This window comes from Microcaecilia unicolor, chromosome 9, assembly GCF_901765095.1.
Source record: "Microcaecilia unicolor chromosome 9, aMicUni1.1, whole genome shotgun sequence".
Lineage (NCBI taxonomy): Eukaryota > Metazoa > Chordata > Amphibia > Gymnophiona > Siphonopidae > Microcaecilia > Microcaecilia unicolor.
Window position 1 is genome coordinate 151,470,507 of NC_044039.1, and position 20,920 is coordinate 151,491,426.

At 44.8% G+C, this 20,920-nt stretch overlaps 1 protein-coding gene across 3 annotated transcripts in view; it reads right to left on the bottom strand.

Moving 5' to 3' along the window:
• The window catches only part of PLEKHG3 (pleckstrin homology and RhoGEF domain containing G3), a 121,293-nt gene that overhangs the window by 55,270 nt on the left and 45,103 nt on the right, over positions 1-20,920 (bottom strand). For 2 of the 3 annotated variants that reach the window (XM_030215514.1, XM_030215512.1), the window contains exons 1-2: positions 8,154-8,297; positions 4,351-4,823 (exon numbers count right to left, since the gene is read on the bottom strand). In XM_030215514.1, the coding sequence (XP_030071374.1) occupies positions 4,351-4,823; positions 8,154-8,217 (537 nt within the window). In that variant the 5' untranslated portion in view covers positions 8,218-8,297. Of the gene's footprint in view, positions 1-4,350; positions 4,824-8,153; positions 8,298-20,920 lie in introns of those variants that run through there. The other variant, XM_030215513.1, reaches the window with a different exon arrangement.

Here is a 20,920-nt window from a genome sequence, read left to right on the forward strand (position 1 = left end):
TCAACTCAAGCAATTTAAAACAGAAGGAGTAAAAAGACGTCAGCAGTCAGGACAGCTATATATATGGTCACTCAGAAATTTCTTGCGACCTTTATAATCACTGCCTTGACCCTTTTTCATTCGTGCTCCTTGTTAAATTTTGTCTATTATCACTTTAATGCTGCACCTGTTTACATGTATACTGATATATTGTGACCACACTGAACACTCATTTTGCATAGCACTGCAATCCCAACAGAGGCCTGTTGTTTCCCTACAGCCTCTTCTGGGGCTGGCCAATCTCACTATGCTCTTTAGCATACTGTGCTCACAATTCAGTGTTTGCTCTCACACTTTCTACAGCTTTTCTGGAGCACCACAGATCTAGGAGATCCTCCAATATCTACTTGTAAAGCAGCCACCCTCAAAATCCTGCCCACTTCATTTCCCATTTCAAGGGCTGATGCAATAACCCTGTGGTACAGCCATGCGCTACAACTCAGCACACAGATTCCTAAGGCAAGCATAAGAAAAAGAAAGCAAACAGCATACAAACAGGCTGTACTTAAATGTGGGCCGTAATATGTGAGAGCACACCAGGCGCATGCGCACAGAGCTCTGCACTAGTGGTAGCTACAGCGCACTCATGAGAAAATTGTATCAGGCACCCTGACGTAATAGCCTGGACAAAATAATCCCTGACAAAATATCCTTTGACAAAATAGTCTCTCAACAAAATAACTCCTGTAACAAAATAGCCCATAGCTCTTCACAAAAATAAAAAGAATAGTAAAAACTCTGTCTCCCTCCCTCTGAGGTGCAGCAATTTTTCTTCCCCTCTATCTCCTTCTCCCAACATAGTCCAATATCCAGCTTATTTTCAAAAGAGAAGGCCGGCCATCTTCCGACACAAATCGGGAGATGGCCGGCCATTTCCTGAAGCCGGCGAAATCGGTATAACCGAAAGCCGATTTTCACCGGCTTCAATTGCTTTCCGTCGCAGGGCCGGCCAAGGTTCAAGGGGGTGTTTCAGCAGGGTGTGGAAGGCGGGGCGGGGGCATGGTTATGAGATGGCCGGCTTCGGTCGATAATGGAAAAAAGAAGGCTGGCTCTGAGGAGCATTTCGCCGGCTTCACTTGGTCCATTTATTTTTAGGACCAAGTCTCAAAAAAGTGTCTCAACTGAACAGATGACCACCGGAGGGAATCGGGGATGACCTCCCCTTACTCCCCCCAGTGGTCACCAACCCCCTCCCACCCAAAAAAAAAATTTTAAATCATTTTTTTTTTGCCAGTCTCTATGCCAGCCTGAAATGTCATACCCAGCTCTATGACAGCAGTATGCAGGTCCCTGGAGCAGTTTTTAGTGGGTGCAGTGCACTTCAGGCAGGTGGACCCAGGTCCATCCCCCTCCCCTACTTGTTACACTTGTGGTGGTAAGTGTTGAGCCCTCCAAACCCCCCAAAACCCACTGTACCCACATGTAGGTGCCCCCCTTCACCCCTAAGGGCTATGGTAGTGGTGTACAGTTGTGGGGAATGGGTTTTAGGGGGGGATTTGGGGGGGGCTCAGCACCCAAGGTAAGGAAGGTATGCACCTGGGAACAATTTTTGAACTCCACTGCAGTGCCCCCTAGGGTGCCCGGTTGGTGTCCTGGCATGTCAGGGGGACCAGTGCGCTACAAATGCTGGCCCCTCCCACAACCAAATGCCTTGGATTTGGCCGGGTTTGAGATGGCCGGCCTCGGTTTCCATTATCGGTGAAAACCGATGCCGGCCATCTCTGACATTTGGCCGGCCCGAACCGTATTATCGAAACGAAAAGATGGCCGGCCATCTTTTTCAATAATATGGTTCAATTATGCCCCTCTATGTCTCCCTCCTGCCTCCGAGCTGCCAAAGAGGAACTCGCAGCCTTCCTATACCTCAACCTGTGGTCTGACTGACTCAAATCCTGGAAGGGTGTCCCCTTGAAAAGCTTCAGCCTCAGAGCCCAGGGCAGTAATCAGAGGCTTGGGGAGTCTGGCCCAAAAACTGAAGGAAAAAGAAAAAAAAAACCAAAAAACGAACTGCTGAATCAATCTACATATACCATCTGCTGGAGGCAGAGAAATACTGGAAAGTTCCTGGCTGCATCAACTCATTCAATCTACCTCTGTCAAACTGTTGGTCAACACTCAACGTTTTGATCATGTCACCCTTGAATGATTTCAGAGCTCAGGCTTCCCATTTATTTATTTTATTTATTTAGATTTTGCTCACACCTTTTTCAGTAGTAGCTCAAGGTGAGTTACATTCAGGTACACTGGATATTTCTCTGTCCCAGGAGGGCTCACAATCTAAGTTTGTACCTGAGGCATTGAAGGGTTAAGTGACTTGCCCAAGATCACAAGGAGCAGCAGCGGGATTTGAACCGGCCACTAGGCCACTCCTTCCATAAAGACCCCTACTTTCCTTTAAAGAATGTGCATATATAAACAGGTGCACTGTTATAGAACTAACCTCTATCCTAAATTCTATAAAGGGTGCTATAAATTGGGTATGCAGGCATCATTTGTACACATTAAGTACCAATAATTGAAGAGCACTTTTCCAAAATGTACTCAGTCCATCAGCAGAAGTTTTGCGATCTCAGCATGTCTCAAATTTAAGAGATTCTCACATTTGTATTTAAAAGATAGTCTAGGGCGTTAGAGAACAATCTTTCCAACCTACTTATACCTTACTTTTCTTCCCCTCTCAAATGGTGCTTCTATCCTTACCTCCCCCTCACATCTCCATCTAGAAATTTTGCAGGAAACAGCCCTCTCCTACCTTGGGCTACACTTTCGGAACTACCTTCCATTTGAAGCCTAAATTTAAAAAACAAATTAAGACTGGTTGCTTCAACTCATGTTTGGTGAACACAGTTGAATCCCTATTTCCATGACCTTTACCTGTGCAATATATCCATTTTTTTCTGTCTTCTGACTCTTACTTTATTTTGATAATTGTAAACCACTCAGCAGCACTTCTACACATTAGGTGGTATATCAGGTTGCTCCAAATAAATAAATTACAAAGATATCTTTGGAATCTAAGTCTCTGCCCCTGGTACAAATAGTACCTGAATATAATATGTAAAACGCTTTGAATGTAGCTGCAAAAAAACACAGAAAAGCGGTATATCTGGTCCCATTTCCCTTTCCCCTTTATTGCTCAGTCTGCTACATTATTGCACTGTTATTTATGTTCATTATTGAAAAAGCTTCAAACCATCCAAAACATGGTTTGATTTTTTCTCTCTAAAACAGTCTGATATACTTTCATCCTTTTATATCAATCTGCACTGGCTTCCCATTCATGCACAAATTTTGTTTAATTTTTTTTTTTTTTATACAAGGTCCTACATGGCATGGTTCCTCTCTATTTAAATGACCATTTTCTTTTAACTATCTCTTCCAGATCCCTTAGGTTTAGTAATCTGTTTTCTTTACCTTCTAAGGGTATTCATGGAGGCAGGGTATATTGTGAAGTATATTTAATATGAGTTTTATCTGTATTCAATTGCATTGTGTGTGCAATAGATAGCACTGTGTATTAGGGCTGTTTTTCCTATAGTTTGCAGTATCCTGTGATTGACGCCTTGTGAGCTTTCCCTATTGGCTGTTAGCTCTGAGCCAGGGCTAGCCCTCCCTCTCTGCCCCTGCAGGCTGTGTGAGAGTCCAGTCTTGCTAGCATGCTTTGTGATCAGCAGCTGTTTTAGGGCTGATCCCGCCTTAATCTCCACCAGATCTCCAGCCCACCGTGCCCTTGTGTCTGGGGGGGAGAGGGACTGGAGGGTCTGCTGGACCTCCAGCTCCCGTGTCACTGTCTGGAGGGGGAGGGCTAGGGGTGGCACTAGGCCACCAGGGCTGAACCAATGGCGGAGGTCTGGCGGGGTCCCACGGGCCTCTATCTCCTGCGTTTCAGAGGTCAAACGAGCGCAGGAGGATTTTGCCTAAGCGCATGCTCAGGCACAATCCTCCCACCCTTTTACCCCTATAATCAGAGCTAATAGCGTGTCTAAATTTGGTTGCTATTAGCTCCGATCATAGGGGCATTATAGCCCCGTGCTGTTCCGGCGCTATTATTACAGCGCTGTTTAGAACAGCAAGGGGCTTTTCATCATCTGGGTGTGGGTCCCACTGCATAAAACGGAACCTGCAAACAACACACGCTAAAGCAGTAGCATTAATAACTCTAGCCCTAAACGTTTTGCAACTGAGCTGTACGTTTCCTTTTCACACATGGCGAGGCATTAAAAGGTCTGTGGGAGATTAACAGATACCCTGCTCTCACAGATGCTTCACTAGGAGGGGGGGGGGGGGGGAAAACAGGGCTTACACACTCACCTCTACAATGCTTCGCAAGTCTCGGACATATGTCCGCTCCGTCTCCACAAGCTCCAGGACTACACGCTCCATGTAACTCAATTTATGACTGACCTTGGAGGAAAAGGGGGAGAGAGATCTAGAGCCTCTTAAACTTCGGTGACTCCCTATGTGACTATGTGCCTGGCCACTTTTAGGAGACCAGGCAGTCTCTGTATCTCTGTAATCCATTTGTAGGGTCTCTTCCGTTCTGGGAAGTAACTCCAGGTGCAGATCCAGCCTTTGGTTCTTGAAGCCATTGGGTGGTTGGGACATGCCGACTTCCACACCGTTACTCTCTGAAATGTAGCGGCTGTCCTGTGGGGATTCGGACCAGGTGGTGGACACCAGGCTCACAGGGCGCTCTGAGTCAGAGACATCCGTGCTGAGGGAAGCGGAGCTGGAGATTCTCTCATTGCTGCTGGAGGACGAAACTGTTGAAAGTCTCTGGGATTCTAGGAGTCAAAACACACAATAGGATATAAGAAATGGGATTACAAGAATGCTGAGCAAAACCAGTCAAAGATCCTCTGCATCACAATATCTTAGTAGAGGGAGACAGGAGTTCAGGCTTCCAGGGCTAAAAACAAGGCAGGTTTTTAGGATATTCATAATGAATATGCATAAGAGAGATTTGCAAACAATGGAGGTAGTATCCATGTAGATCTCTCATATGCATATTCATTAGGGATAGAGAGATCTACGCGGATACTACCTCCATTGTTTGCAAATCTCTCTTATGCATATTCATTATGAATATCCTGAAAACCTGGCTTGTTTGCAGCACTTGAGGCCTGAACTTTCTTATTAGGTATAGTGAGGGGATGAAACAGACACTACCTACTTGCTGTCACAGACCATTCCTCACCTCAGAGATTCCTTTCATTGCATACCTCACCTTCTACCTAACACCCCCTGATTGGCCTGGGTTGGTACAGGCCCACCCAGTGGCAGCACCACTCTCCTCTCTCTCCTCTGCTGATGGTAAGGTATCTGCCCCGTCTCTGATCCCCCCTCCCTGGTGTACCTCAGAGGTGGCTGCAATGATTCATTTTCGCTGCTTGCGCTGTTCTGGAAAGCATCCATCTGCCGCATGTTGCCAGTAAGGAAACAGGAAGTGATATCAGTGAAGGCGGGACCGAGCAGACAGCATGCGCAGGCAGCAAAAATGAATCACTGCAGATGCCTCTGAGGTACATCGGGGAGGGGGTTCAGAACAGAGGGAGCTGGGGAGAGAGGGAGAGATGTTGGATGTGGGGTGGGGGAAGCAGAAGGGAAGGTTATAAAAAATCTATTTTATATATTTACAGGGGGAGTGGAAGGGCCCATCCAAGTTAACTCTGGGCTCACCCAAACTACAAGGTCTAGCAACACCACTGCATGGCTGCCCTACACCATTGCACTCCCCCCATTTACATGCCCAGGGCTCCTTGCTAGTAAGAAAAGTCATTAATAAATAGAAACCAGCCTAGCAAACACACACATGAAAAACTATTCAAAGCCTGGTGTGGTTTAATACCAAAGAAGCACCAGACAGTTGTAACACAGTTTTACCAGTACCACGAGAATACTGTCCATTTTACGAGCTTGTTACGAGGCAGTGGCTGCTAGGTAGCATGATACTTGTACTTCCTTACCCTTTTGCTGTGCCATCCAAATCCCTTCACCTTCTCCCACTCTCTCCTCTTCACTCCCTACCCCATCGCTCCATCTACTTCTACCGTGCCCCACATCCTTTCCTCTATCTTCTTCTGCCTTGTTCCTGTTTCTCTATTTGCCACAGTGGGTTTGATTGAGACTGGGCCCTGCTGAATGGAGATTCAGAATAATCCAAGGACTACATGCTTTCCTGCTGAGGCTTTCATGTAGCTGTGATGAGAATTCAGACACTGCCATACATCATCGAGAACTATCCTCTCCTAAATTACTAAATGAGGGATGGTCTGATGACCTAAACTCAGTATGTGAGGAAGCTGCCACTTAGCTTCATTGCTTTGCTAAATACATAAATAACAGCCATTCTCAACACGCAGGCTAAGGTGCAGGCTCACATCTCACATGTTTATTATCTCCATGGCTGACCAGAATCTTGCACCAGCAACACAGGTCAGCTTTAACCAGTACTACTGGGTCTAGGACAGAGCAGTGGCAGCAGGAAAGATGCTAAATTTGCCCCTCGAGCAGGAGACCTGCATTTGAGCAAGGACTCACATGGTGCATGTATGGTGCATGAGGAAGGCCGTGGCGTTTCTATTGGAGAGCAGAGTCCGACTGCTGATCGCACTTTGTCGCTGGTGGTGGAGGTGTTGGCTTCAGTAACTAAAGTTGAATTGCAGGCGTGGATGGCGGAAATGAAGGTGAAAACTGATTCGGTAAAGACCCAGATATAGGATGCGGTTCAAGAACTGAAAGCGGATCTTGCAGATATGGGTACACGTTTCGAGGGTGTGGAGACCCAAATGGAGGATATAGTGTCGGAGTTTCAGAATGGACTGGAGGGGATACAAGAGGACCATCAGGAGCTTGTGGCCAAACTGGAAGATATCGAGAACAGGTCCAGGTGGAATAATGTGAGACTGAGGGATTGCTGGAGACTGCTGACTTTAAAAGAATGCACAATATCTAGGTGATTTGCATTAATAAGTTTATAACAATACAGTCCTGCCAATAACAATTAAAATAAGGAGAAAAGAATTAAGCAAACATATTATAAGCAGACTTCCCCTTTCAGAACTGCCCAACAAAAGTAACTCACACAATTTGGAAAATGCAAGAGCTACCTGCGTTGGCCCCCCCCCCCCCCCCCACACCTAACTCAATCAAGGAATACCTCTGCAAAGTGTGGGTAAAAAAAACATATGGTGCTTTGCTTTTTTTGCTGGCATACATAGTCTGCAATTTTTAAAACACTTATATTGGGGGATGTGGCTTTGAAAATTGCCCTCTTTATGCATCATATCAATAACGCATGTATAAACCGGACATTGCAATTGTTTCTAAAATCTAACAGACACAGATTTGCACAGAAGGGAATGACAGCTAATTTTACAGCCACACAAAAGGGTTCCACAGGTAAGTTACCTGTGGAATATGCGACCATCCCAATTTGGGTCATCAGCACTTGGTCCGGTTCATGCTACACAGTTTCCATTTGCACATCACAGGGAGAACAGGATGTGCAGGTGGATTGGAAGAACCTCTGGATATCTATCGTCCTCCTGCATGTGACCACCCGAGTCCTGAACATATGCTACATGGACACTCTGTCCATTAAAAAAAAAAACACCACCAAAATATTCTGTACTTGTTTCTTATCACTTCTGTCTCAAGAACTTTAATAAGCTGCGTTTCCCAGAAGAGAGACCAGAAACACTACTGAAACCAGATCAAGCTCCCATGTGCATTCAAATATGCCTCCGCTCTAAATCAGGCTATTCAAACTATCAACTTGCAAGTACAGAAACAAACTCCAGTATCACCAACTCCCAGCTGACCTGCACCCAAGCTCTGATACGAGACAAACTGCAGATAACCTCCTGGCAAACACATATCAGCAAGTCAGCTCTGTAGCCATTTCCTTCTTCCGTCTCCATCCCTAGAATCAGGTGGGACAGTGAGAGTCAGTTTCCCCCATCACTTCCCTGAACTAGCGACTTTTCCTGCAGACAGCAGCCCCTTAAAAGAAAACATCTCAAAGCTTTTCCTGTGAACTGTACCAACTCCATTAAACTCTGCCTCAACAAACAGTACTACATCTTGCATTATTTTTACAACTGCTTCATTACCAAATAGCTTGGAAAGGCGTCTGTTCAGTCCCTCAAAACGACTCTTCTCCTCCAGTGGGAACATCTTTCCTGCCCCAGTCTGCACTGGCACCAGTTCCCACAGCAGGCGCTGGGAGCCTCTCCCCTGTCTGACTCACTCCCCTCAGCCTGCAGCAGCCCGTTCCCCTCTGGTGGAAACTCCCAGTTCTCAATAACCCAGGAGGTGTGGAGAGCCATGACATCACTGCCCTTACCTGTATCCACTCAGCCCTCCTCCGCTCACAGGAAACTGGATGTCAATATGCAACCCGGCCCCACCCGCCGGAAAGCAGAGAAAGAGACAAGGATAAGCTCCGAGGACACATTCATGAAAGCAATCCCCGCCAATAACACTACCATTAAAATAATCCAATAGTATTCAATCAGTTCTTTTCTCTTGGGTTATTAGCCTACACAGCCTAGGACAGCACCCCAACAAAAATGCTACACCTCCTCTTCTGTAAACAGACACAGCATGTCAGGACTCAGACAGACACAACCCTATTTATGAAAAGGCAACACTGTGAAGGTGACAACAAGCCAGAACAATAATATGCCTCCTACTGGGAGGTGCAGTTGGGAACTCAGAACAAGATGAACTTCATCAGCGTATAGGACTAGATTCTATATATGGCGCCTGAAAAATCTGCGCAGAAAATATTTGCACCTAGGTGTGTTCTCTAAACCGTACCTAGATTTAGGCACGGTTTATAGAATACACCTAGCAGTCATGCCTGCACCTAACTCTAGGCACGTCCATTTACGCCAAGTAAAAATCGGTAGAAATACTGGCGCCTAAGTGAGGCGCGGAGCAGTTATATTCTATAACCCTGCACACAGAATATCAGAATGCCCATTCCACGCTCCCTTTATGGCAGCGCGCATTAGAATTTACACGCATAAACTTTACAGAATATGCTTAGCAAGTTATGCGCATAAATTCTAATGAATGCCAATTAGTGTCAATTGCTTAAGTGGCAATTATCAGCACTGATTGGCTTAAGTATTTAAATTGCAGAATATGACTGGATTTGCGCACGCAATTTCAGTCACGCTACAAAGAATCTGGGGGTTAATGTGTAGGGATCTACAGAATACCTCACCTCAGTCAAACACTCAAAACACAGACTGACCCTCATCTAAGGTAGAGCAATCAGTGAAAAATTTGAAACCAATATGCAGACAAAACCTGAAATGAAAAGCTTCAAGAAGCCAAACTCTGAAAGCAACACATCTCCATGCTGTGCAAAATAGAAAGATAGCCGAGATGACGATTTCCCAAAACCAACAGCAAAAATCAAAGACTTTCCACCATAAGAATGAGCAAGACACATTGTATAATGCTGAGGAGGTAGGAGAAATAGCAGCCAAATATCTTGTATCACACCACCAGGTCAGAAATGTAGTCTGACCAGAGACAGTATGGACCAGAACCAGTGAATCTCACACCCCCCCCCCCCCCCCAAGCCCGTTTATTTCTCTATCAAACAGGTTAATTCCTTTCTTATACCACTTTATATATTACTACAGGAACAGCTCTACAAACCATCAGGCTAAATTAATTTAGAGAGAGAGAGAGAGAGAGAGAGAGAGAGAGAGATCAGTTACAGCATGCCTTGTGAAAACTTTTAGTAGACAAATCACAGTGGAAGCAGAAAGCAGGGGAGTAAACATCCTGAGAACTGTACAAGAAAATGTACACTGTTCACAAATCCAGACATTCCTCTCTGGTCATGCTAACTCCAGTCAAAACAACCTTCATTAAGCCACCCATCCCTGCAAGAAGATACACCACACTCCAGCCCTTACCTACAGGTGGGCACCCCTCTCCATATCCATCTCTCACTGCAAGCACTGTCCATATCTCAAAAAAGGAAGACTCTCCAGCCCTCCTCTCCTTACCATGGCCACTGCCCACCCTCTATCACAAGCTTCATCTCTACTCCATTCTCCCACTCTTCATTCTTGAGTGTAGACAGGGCCCAGCACTCCCCTACCGCCACCTCTTACCAGAGGTCTCCTCCACCCAATAGCTACTCTCCATCCTTTCCTACAAGTAAATTAAGAACATAAGAACAGGTAAGACCAATGGTCCAGCTTCCAGCAGTGGCCAATGCAGGTCACAAGTACCTGGCAGAAACCCAATCCCACGGCAAAGAAGTGGCTTCCTCCATGTCCATCTCAATAACAGACTATGGACTTTTCCTCTAGGAACTTGTCCGAACCTTTTTTAAACCCAGATACACTAACCACCATTACCACATCTTCAGGCGATGAGTTCCAGAACTTAACTATTCTTTGAGTGAAAAACTATTTCCTCCTATTTTGTTTTAAAAGTATTCCCATTGAGTGTCCCCTGTTCTTTGAGCTTTTTGAATGAGTGAAAACTCAATTCACCTCCACCTGCTCTACACCACTCAGGATTTTGTAGACCTCAATCATATCCCCCCCCCCCCACCCCATCTCTTTTCCAAGATGAAGAATACTAACCTCTTTAGCCTTTCCTCATGTGGAAGCAGTTCCATAACCTCTATCATTTTGGTCGCTCTTCTTTGAACCTTTTCTAATTCCACTATATCTTTTTTGAGATAAAGTGACCACAACTGAACACAGTACTCAAGGTGATGTTGCACCATGGAGAGATATAGAGGCATTATAATATTTTTGGTTTTATTTTACATCCCTCTCCTAATAATTCCTAGCTTTCTGTTTTCTCTTTTGGCCACCGCCGCACACTGGGCAGAAGATTTCAGTGTACTGTCTACAATGACACCTAGATATTTTTCTTGAGTGCTGACTCCTAAAGTGGACCCTAGCAGGTAACTATGATTCAAATTATTCTTCCCAATGTGCATTACTCTGCAATTGTCTACATTAAATTTAATCTGCCATTTGGATGCCCAATGTCCATCCCTCAGTGCAGTTAGAAATCTCTCCCTATCTCATTGTGGTAAGGTTGCACCCAACCGCCCATTCCTCACAGAAAGACACATTCATTTTTTTCTCACTGCAGCATATTTCTTACCCTGTTCATGCTAAGTACTCACTACATTCTGGCCTACATTTCCAGCCTCCAAGACACATAACAAATCCTGGTTACTGACATGTGACATTGAAATTTCCCAGTCTCATGGACACAAGCCAGGTATTTGGGAGTAGTCCAGAGAGCTGACCAGTCTCACACAGGTGCCTGTTCAACCATACACAGAGACACCAAAAGTGGCCCATCCCAATGATGGAGATTTATCACGGCAATGCTGGAGATTGAAGGCCAATGAGTGAGGTTTTCTCACAGGCTCCAGCCATGCCTAAAACTAGTTCTGACAGATGCACATTCCAAAATCTGACATATTCCAATCAATAGAAAATAAAATTGTTTTTTCTACCTTTGTTGTTTGGTCATTTCATTTTTCTTTTTGTGCTGGTCCTAGTCTCTGGTTTCGGTTTCTTTTCTTCTGTCTTTTCTTGTCAGTGTAACCTGTCCATTTGACATTTATTTTTTCTCCAAGTATATCATTCATCTTCCCCGTGTCCCTATCCTCTCTTTCTGTGTCCCTATCTTTCCCTGTGCAGCATGGTGTCCAGTCAATTGATCGTGAACAATTGATCACTGATCAGTTGGTCGCTGTACAATTGATCACCTGGACTTTTGATCGTGCGGTCAATTAATCACATTACAATTGATCGCATATACAACTGATCACAAACAAGAGACTTCAAAGTGTATACAGATTGTATTACTACAGACTTGAAAGTAAATCTGGTCATGAAAAAAACCCGCTTGAACTACAAGACTCGTTTCCTCAGTCTTATTAGGCAGCAATGCAAACACTGCTAGAATGACGTTGTCATTTCCAATCCCTTGGAGTAAAGTTGTTTGAAATGGAAGGGGCACAGTTTTAACAGTTTCATCACCATACCAATGTTGCAATTGAGAAAGTAAATGTATTTTTCGATTTGTACTGAATATTAAAGTTCTATTTTCATCAGCACCACTGTCATATTTTAAAAACTCTTCTCCATTGTCTAGCATAATTACCTCTCTTGGAATCTCCAGTTCTTGTCGAGATTGTGGATTCGGAAGTGGCATTGTAGCGCTTTGTCGCACACAACGTAGTATGACTTATTACGTTTTGTGCCGGTGGCTCAGCAGCAACAGCTGAAGAAATTCCCATGGATATTTGTGCGACAATCTGGTGACCCGAATCCTGAGTGGTCAAAGCTTTTTCTTTAGCTCCTTGTATGACCTTGGCTACTTCAACATGGGCAACATCAGCCGCGTGATTATGTTCACGTCAGAAGCGGAGCCAGGTTGACGGCGCGGGGGAGCGAGAGCAGCACGAGAGTGGACTTACGACGGAGCTGGCGCACATTTTCAATGCAACACATTGAGAAAAAAATAGGCGCCAGAGCAGGCAGAACTCTGTTTGGGGGAGCGGCCGCTCCCCTGACACCCCCCCCTGGCTACGCCATTGGTTCACGTTTTCTTGCAATGATGCTATGTCTATCTGTAATGTAAGCGTGCCCTACAACTTGACGTTCTTGACCTGTCACGCTTCCAATAGATCTTATTATTGCTGCATTTTTAATTTTAAAAAAATCAATAACCATTGTCTATAAGCTTAGGTTTTCCTCACTATTTACATATTCCAATGCAATCGAACGCCTTTTCTAAATTACAACTTTTAAATATGCTAGTAACAGAAAGCACAAAAATTTTATAGTAATGCTAGTTAAAGCGTTTCACTTTAATCTTTTTCTGCTACTTAATGCCCTGTTTTCACCTATCTTATTATATGCATGTGTCTTATCTTGATGCCCTGTTTTCGAGAAACTTTCACTAGTTAACGCTTTGAAGCCTTGTGTTTGAGTCACTTTGAAGTTTGTGGTCGCTACCAGTGTACTTTGAAGTCTTGTGTTCATGATCAATTGTATGTGCAATTAATTGTAATGTGATCAATTGTACCGCACAGTCAAAAGTCTAGGCGCTCAACTGTACCACGACTAATTGACCGGCAATCCATAGACCTTAAACTGGCCAGCATCTATCTTCTGTGTCTAAATGTGGGATATAAATGTACTAAAATAAATAAATAAATAAATTTCTCCCTCTATGTTCAGCATTGCCCCTCTGTATTTCTATCTCTCCATATCCATCATTGCTCCTTTGTGTCTATGTTCTCCTCCCCGACCTTGTTCAGGATTGTCCCTGTTTCCTTATCCTCTTATGTCCAGCATCGTCTCTTTGTGTCCTTATCCGTTCCAGTGTCTAACATCACTGCTGTGTACTTGTTCATACTCACGCCCTGTATCCAGCTTTATCCTTCTGCATACACACCTCATCCAACATCTCCCATCTGTGTTCGTGTCCCAATGCTTCCCCCATGCCCAGCATCTCCCTTCTGTGTTCCTGTCCCTTCTCCCCACTCTCTGTCCTTTGGCCACAACATGGTCTCTCTCTGGCCTATGCTTCACCCACTCCACCCCCATGTGGTTCAGCATCTGTCTCTGTTCTCTCTGACCCAGCCCAGCATCTCTTCCCTTCTCTTTCATCCATTTCCCACAGGCTAGAATTTCTCCGTCTCCTCCCCCTTTCCTCAGTCCTCCCTAGTCCAGCATCTCTCCTATCCTCCTCTCCCTACAGGTCCAGAAGCTCAACCCCTCCCTCTCCCCCCCTATTGGTAAGTCCAGCACCAGCACCCCCACTGGTGAGTCCTGTACAATTTCCCCCTCCCACACATCCCTGGTGAGTCCAACACCAATCCTTTCATCCCCCACAACTTCAGAACATCTCCCTTTTGACTCCCATGGGTGCAGCCCTCCTCCCTCTTCCTCCCTCAGCAACCCTTGTCCTTAGGCTTCAAGCTTTTCTTCTTTGCCAGTAAAAGGGTAGCGAAAACGCAGCCTGCACCAATCCTTTTTCCCTCTGCCATGGTCTGCCCCTCCGATACAACTTGGGTGGGCTGCAACAGAGGGAAAAAGCTGGGCCAGTGCAGACTGCTTTTTCGCTACCTTTTACCGGTAAAGAAGAAAGGCTTGAATCCTAAGGACGAGGGAGGAAGGCTGCACCCGTGTGGGTCAGAAGGGAGAAGCACTGGAGTCAGGAAGAGGAAAGAGACATCGAGGAGCAAAGAAAAGGAGAAGAGAAAAGGAAAGACAAAGATGCTGCATCAAGCTGTGGAGGGAGAACACCAATGCGTGAGATTGGGCATCTTAAGCGTGAGCTAGAGAAGGTGTGTGACTTGGTATGCCTGCATACATGGAGCTGCAGCCTCCAGCCATCACCCAGTCAAACCTGGCAGTGAAATTCCTGCCAGCACAGAGAGGAACTGGCTCACCTTTCCTACTCTCAAAATTCTGCTCTGTCCTTGCAATGGGGCTTTGACTGTGAAATACCAGGCTCTGGCAGGCAACAGCTGTCTGGATAGAAAACAACTGGTGTGGGGGGGGGGGGGGGGGGGCTTTTCCTGAATCTCTTCTCCCTGCACAGCTGGAGAGAGTCTTGCCTGGCAAATAGCATGATCACTAGGGTAAGCCACAAGAACAGTGAACCATTACATGCCAAACAATGTAATATAATGGCTTTACTTTCACTTTTGGGGAGTCCTGCACATTTGCTCTGTCAATGTATACATAATAACTGTATGCATGTATTCATACACACATTCCCCTCGAAATTCAAAACTATTTAACCAGCCAGGAATGGCTCCTGGATGGTTAAACAGTGTTAAAGTGCCTAATTAGTTATCTTCTATTGAATATCCCGGTTAGCAGCTAGGTCATGCAACATAAGCCTGTTAGGCGTGGATATTCAGCACCTAACCGGCTATGTTGAGTGGTCAAAATAGGTTGCTTAAATAGCAGGCCTATCTCTGACCACTAAAAAGTTAAGCAGTTATCGGCATAGCTGGTTAACGTTTTAGCTGCCAAAATAAACCCAGAAATTCAATGCTGGTAGCGGGATACGGCCTGGCATTGAATATCTGGGTTTAACACTGGTGGTGGATAGGAAACGAGTTGCCCGCCACTGGCTGAATAAATCGGGCCCTATATATTTCTGTGAAACTTAGAAGTTTAAGAGTGCAACAGAATTATAAACTTTATCATATCCATTCACTAGTTAATATCTAGGGGAGGAGCGGCCTAATGGTTAGTGCAGCAGGTTGCAGAACTGGGTTTGATTCCCACTGCTACCTGAGAGTCAGCAGTGGGTTGAGACCCTGGGGAACCAGGTTCAATTCCCTCTGCAGCTCCGTGTGACTCTGGGAAAGTCACTTAGCCCTCCATTGCCCCAGGTACACTATATAACTTAGATTGTGAGTCCATTAGGGATTAGGGATAGTGTAAAGTACCTGTAATAGAAATTGTAAACCACATAGTCGCCTCAGGGATCACTTGCGGTATATCAAGTGCTGAACATAAAATAAATAATTTTTTTTTCAGGTTTACTTGTACAATAAGGTAAGCAGGATTTATACAGAAGAGTGTCTGAAGCAGGATTTTTATGTTCATAACATACATACAATATATTCCACAAACACCTGGTCAGTTCAATGCAAAGCACAAAAAAAGATACTTATTTTAGTGTACAGCGCTGTGTACATCTAGTAGTACTATAGAAATAAGTAGTAGTAGTAGGAGATAGTAATCATTACTAGGAATTGAACATTTCAGTTAGAACAAAATACATAATGAAGTAAATTCAAGAAAGGTTAGATGCCCCAACAGAACACGCCAAGCGTAAATTCTATAACTGCAATTGCACACTTAACTGCTGCTACAGAACACTAGCATAAGTGTCCTTTTATACACGTAACTTTAGGCACAAGCACTTCTGCCAGCTCAACAGTATTCTACAATGTGCGCACGTTCATCCTGGACACGCCCCGATCCATCCATGCCACTCTCATGGCCACACTCCCTCTAGAAGTTGTACATAAATTCTGCACACGCAACTTCTAGACTACCATCTAAGGGCAATTGCATTCATAGCAGCTAATTAGCATCAATTAAGGCCATTTGCTCATTATTAAACTAATTTATGCACACAACTGACCCAATTCTTTAACTTGCACATGCAAATTTGCATGCTAAACACAAATTTGGGCACCCAACTTTATAGAATTTGGGTGAAGATCCATGTTACACTGACTAACTTACAAAAATGAGAAGCTGCTTCGTCAATCCCCTTTACTAAATCTCTAAGAGTTCCTTTTACTAAGCTGCGGTAAGCGCTAGCAAAGGCTTTCTCCAGTTTAAAAGATCTTACTGTAGGACGCCGTAAGTTCCCAACTGACACATGCTATTTGCGCGCTAAAAACACTTTTATATTTTTTCATAGAGGGAGAGTGTGCCTGTGGGGTGGAGAGGTGGCATTTCTGCACTAATCAGTTAGCGCAGTTGCATTACAGCGCGTGAGCCCACAACACCTACAAAATAAGGGGCCCTTTTTACTAAGGCGCGTCCAACGTGCGTCAAATTGGAACTACCGCCTGGCTATTGCATGCCCCGGGCGGTAATTCCATTTTTGACATGCGTCCAAAACACACGGTAGAAAATATTTTCTATGCGTGGCGCATACCCGAAGGTAACTGGCAGTTTACGCGTGCTGACGCTTACCGCCCGGTTAGCGCGTGAGACCTTGCTGCTAAGTCTATGAGTGGCAGTAAGGTCTCAGGTCGAAAATGAACGTGCGCTGGTTTTAGTTTTGCCACACGTCCATTTTTGGCCACAAAAACTTTGGACACTGTTGCCTTTGAAAACCTAACAGTAGCTTAAAGATATTACTTTTGTCTAATCTACAGTAAAATTGGAGATAATTGATCATTGCCAGGCTAATCAAACAAACCTGATGGAATGAAAAATCCCTAAATGATCAGTACAAAGATTAATACTTGAGACTACAAAGTGACTGCTAGCACGCTGGCTCCCGTGGTCTCCAGCAGGCTAGTGCAAAGTCCAGTGGAAACAGGAACTCTCAGTTCAGCATAAGTCTACATAATATTTATTATAGGCATATAAAAACAACTATGTTTCAGTCCTCTAAAGGCAACTGGTGAGTTCCATAATATAATGAAGTTTCAGGTTCATTGGCCCTGAAATACATGGCAGTCAAAAGGCCTCCAGCCACCAGGGTTCATCTAGTGACAGGACATACCAGAAACTCCGCAGTGTGGTATAACACTAAAAACTGAAATGTTTCATTAGAAATGCTGGGTTTTGTTTTTTTTTTTAAAGATTCAGACATTTTATTTGTTCAGGTGTCCAAAAGAGTTACATGTATAGTAAAGTGGTTTTAGTAAAAAGAGTGGGATTTTCTCCATCAAAGCCCATGACACACAGCCCAGATATTCTTAACTGATAGAAAACTGAAGACTAACCCCTTAAAAATATTCCTGAACAGTCCAGGTGCCAACCATGTAGGTGCTTTAAATGAGTACAGTATTTTATACAACTTTAGTAACTCTATACTGTCCTTCTAGGACGCTTCGCTCTCCCCATATATCATCACTTAGTTATACCACTGCCCCCCCCCCCCCCCCCTCCCGGCTGGGGTCCATTACATTTAAAGCCTTTTATTTCTACAGCAGTTATTCACTGGAATAATTTGCCTCCTGCAATTAGAGCCGAATTATCTTCTTAAAAAAATGTAAGTCTTGCTTAAGCCTCATCTTTTCACACTGGCTTTTGGAGCCAACAGATGAGCAATCATGGAGGGGGGAGGGGAAAACTGCCTGAGCAACTGACTGTGAAGCAGTACAATGTCTAGCCTCTTTTCTTCAGTGTACACTACTAATAATCTTTTCTATCATTTACTGGCATTCTTTTCTTATCTTCTTTGGGGTTTTTGCTTTGCAATTTTGTTATGAACTGTATTGACTTTCATTAGTAATGGTGCTACATCAAATGCTAATTAACCATAAATCATATTCTAAGAGAGACATGATAGAGCAGAGGAGCAGACTAAATAGGAAGAGCAGCCATGTTCAAATCCAACTGTCGTTTCTCGTGGCCCTGGAAAGTCACATGCCCAGATGATCGAAAGCCCCATGCTGTTCCAAACAGCATTCTAAAAATAGTGCTGAAACAATGTGGGGCTTTACCGCCCCTATGATCAGAAATAATAGCACACAAATCTATGCAAGCTATTATCTGTGATCATAGGGTAAAGTGCGGGAGGATTGTGCCTGAGCATGACACGAGTTCACAGGGGGCTGGAGATCTGGTGGATCTCCAGCCCCCCCTAACCCTCCCTCGCATCCCCCACCCCAAAAGGTCCTGGTGGCCCAGTGGGTCGCAAGTCAAGCCCCCCCCCCCCAAACCTGGTGGTCTAGCGGCCCTCTTCCCCAACCCCATGATGGAGGAGGGAGATAGTACATTTCCTCTTCTTCCAGTGTGCTGCCTTGAAATGGCAGTGCCCTGCCCAGTGCGTGCTGGGATGCACTGGGCGGGACTTCACACCGCTGGAAAAGGAGGGAGTGTACTACCTCTCTCCACCAACAAAGGTACAAGGGGACGGGATGAGGGCTGCTAGACCACCAGGTTGGGGGAGCTTGATTTGCGGCCCACTGGGCCACCAGGACTTTTTTTTTTGGGGGGGGGGGTGCGAGAGGGGTTAGGGAGATGGGAGATCCACCAGATCGCAAGCCCCCCCCCCCCCCCGTGAACTTGTGTCGGGTGGGGGTTGGGGTTCCTGCTGCTGCAGGGGACTGTATTGGGGGGAATGGGGAGCCTGCTAATATGCAAATGCATGCTGGACAGGGCTCACCATTCCTCCCCAATGGTCTGCAAACTCTAACACCAGCTCAAGCTGGCATTGGGCTTGCTGCAGACAGCGCATCAACGTTTGGCGAACTACTCGCTGATCATTGGGGAGGAATGTTTAGCATGCATTTGAAAGCTACTTGCGCTAAGAGCCCTGTTTAGAATGCATTTAAATGTTAGTTGCGTTCAGAGCCCGCAAGCGCATTGTTCAATGCGCTCGAGGGCTCTGATCATGGGGTGGCAGCAAACACAGGTGCTAATATGGCACCAATAGCCTCTAGCGTCTGCTTCTGATCATCGGCCCATTAATCCTCACTACCTCAGGTACGACTTAAGAGCCAATGCAAAAAAGTCTGTGCACTGGTTAGCTTGGCTTAAGCACACAATTTTATGGGCACAAAATGCAAAATCGAGTTTTGTGCAGGAGCTAACCATGTGCAAAGTCTTGCACAGATCAACACACAGCACATTTGAACACATGCTAATGAGGCTACTAGCTATATAGCACCAAAAGGATGAGCTCAATGCCAGGACTTTAATGAAAGGTCTGATGAGATAGAAAAGGTTAGCTCATGCTTCTGCGGTCAGGTCAGCATTAGTGAGGATTTCATGTCTGTTTCTTCTCTTTATTGCAAGCATACAAGACCCATAACTTTTTTTCAAGGTTCCATAAAGACCATGGGCAAAAAACCAAAAACAAAACACAGAACTGAGGGGGGAGGTGTGCTGGGTTGTTGAGAACTGCACACATCTGAGCACAAAAAACTTATCAGCACCCACACTTACATGCGCATACATTCACACATATGTTGGAATGATATTTTGCAAACCATTTATGCACAGAATAGCATTCCGGCATACATGCAGATACGTGTGCAAGACACAGCTGCTGCTTGTGCAGACCCATGTGCACATACATGTCCAGTGTGCTCTACCACATTAGTGCACATTTTTTGCGCTGGATCTATCTGCAGGTTTGCTCACTGCATTGGGGAGCAAACCTTAATCTGCAATTTCTGCCATCAACCCCTTAGATTCTTAGCCCTCTGGGGACAGGCAAATACCTGCAATGTCTGAATGCAACTGGATTTGAGCTACTACTGAAAAGGAGTAAGCTAAAACCAAAAATCCTTTTCCTTCCATTTTTACCCACCTTTGAAAATTAGCAGGTCCAACGTTAATGCATTTGGAGAAGCAGGGGCGTAAGAATGGATATGTAGCTCAAAACTGTCTATATATGCACTCCTTTTCCCCTCAACCTAACTGTGCCCACAGAACCCCCATTTCCCATGGCTCTGGAAACCTTAATGCCCTGTTAGTGGTTATTTTACATAGGCGAATGATTTTAAAAATTACAAATTAAAACTTTCACTAGTGATTTGGTTTGATGGCACTGTATGCACACATTCATTATAGCAATCACAATCTACACGTTGTAGTATCTTTAACTGGACAGCCATTAGAAATATCCAAAAAGGATGCAGCGCACGCGCTCCCTAAACCACATCCTCCCTAGGAGATATCAGAAGCCCATAACACACAGGCAGATAAAAGACCTGTATGGTCCATCTGGTCTGCCCAACAAGATAAACTCAAAGCATATGGAGGCGTATTTTCAAAGCACTTACTTAGACTTACAAAGTTCCATAGTAACTATGGAACTTTGTAAGTCTAAGTGCTTTGAAAATACGCCTCATAGTAACCTATGGAGCTTTGTAAGTCCAAGTGCTTTGAAAATGAGCCCCACGTTATGATGAGATATACATATGCATACTGGATCTTGATTTGTCCTTGCTATTTTCAGGGCACAGACCACAGAAGTATGTCCAGCCCCGGCTTTATTTCCCAATTATTGGCTTTGCCAACTAAGCACCACTAAGTTTGTTTGGTTCCATTCTGTTTCCATACAGGATTCCTTTCTGTTTATCCCACACATTTTTTAATTCCATTACCGTTTTCCTCTCTACCACCTTCTGCAGGAGGGC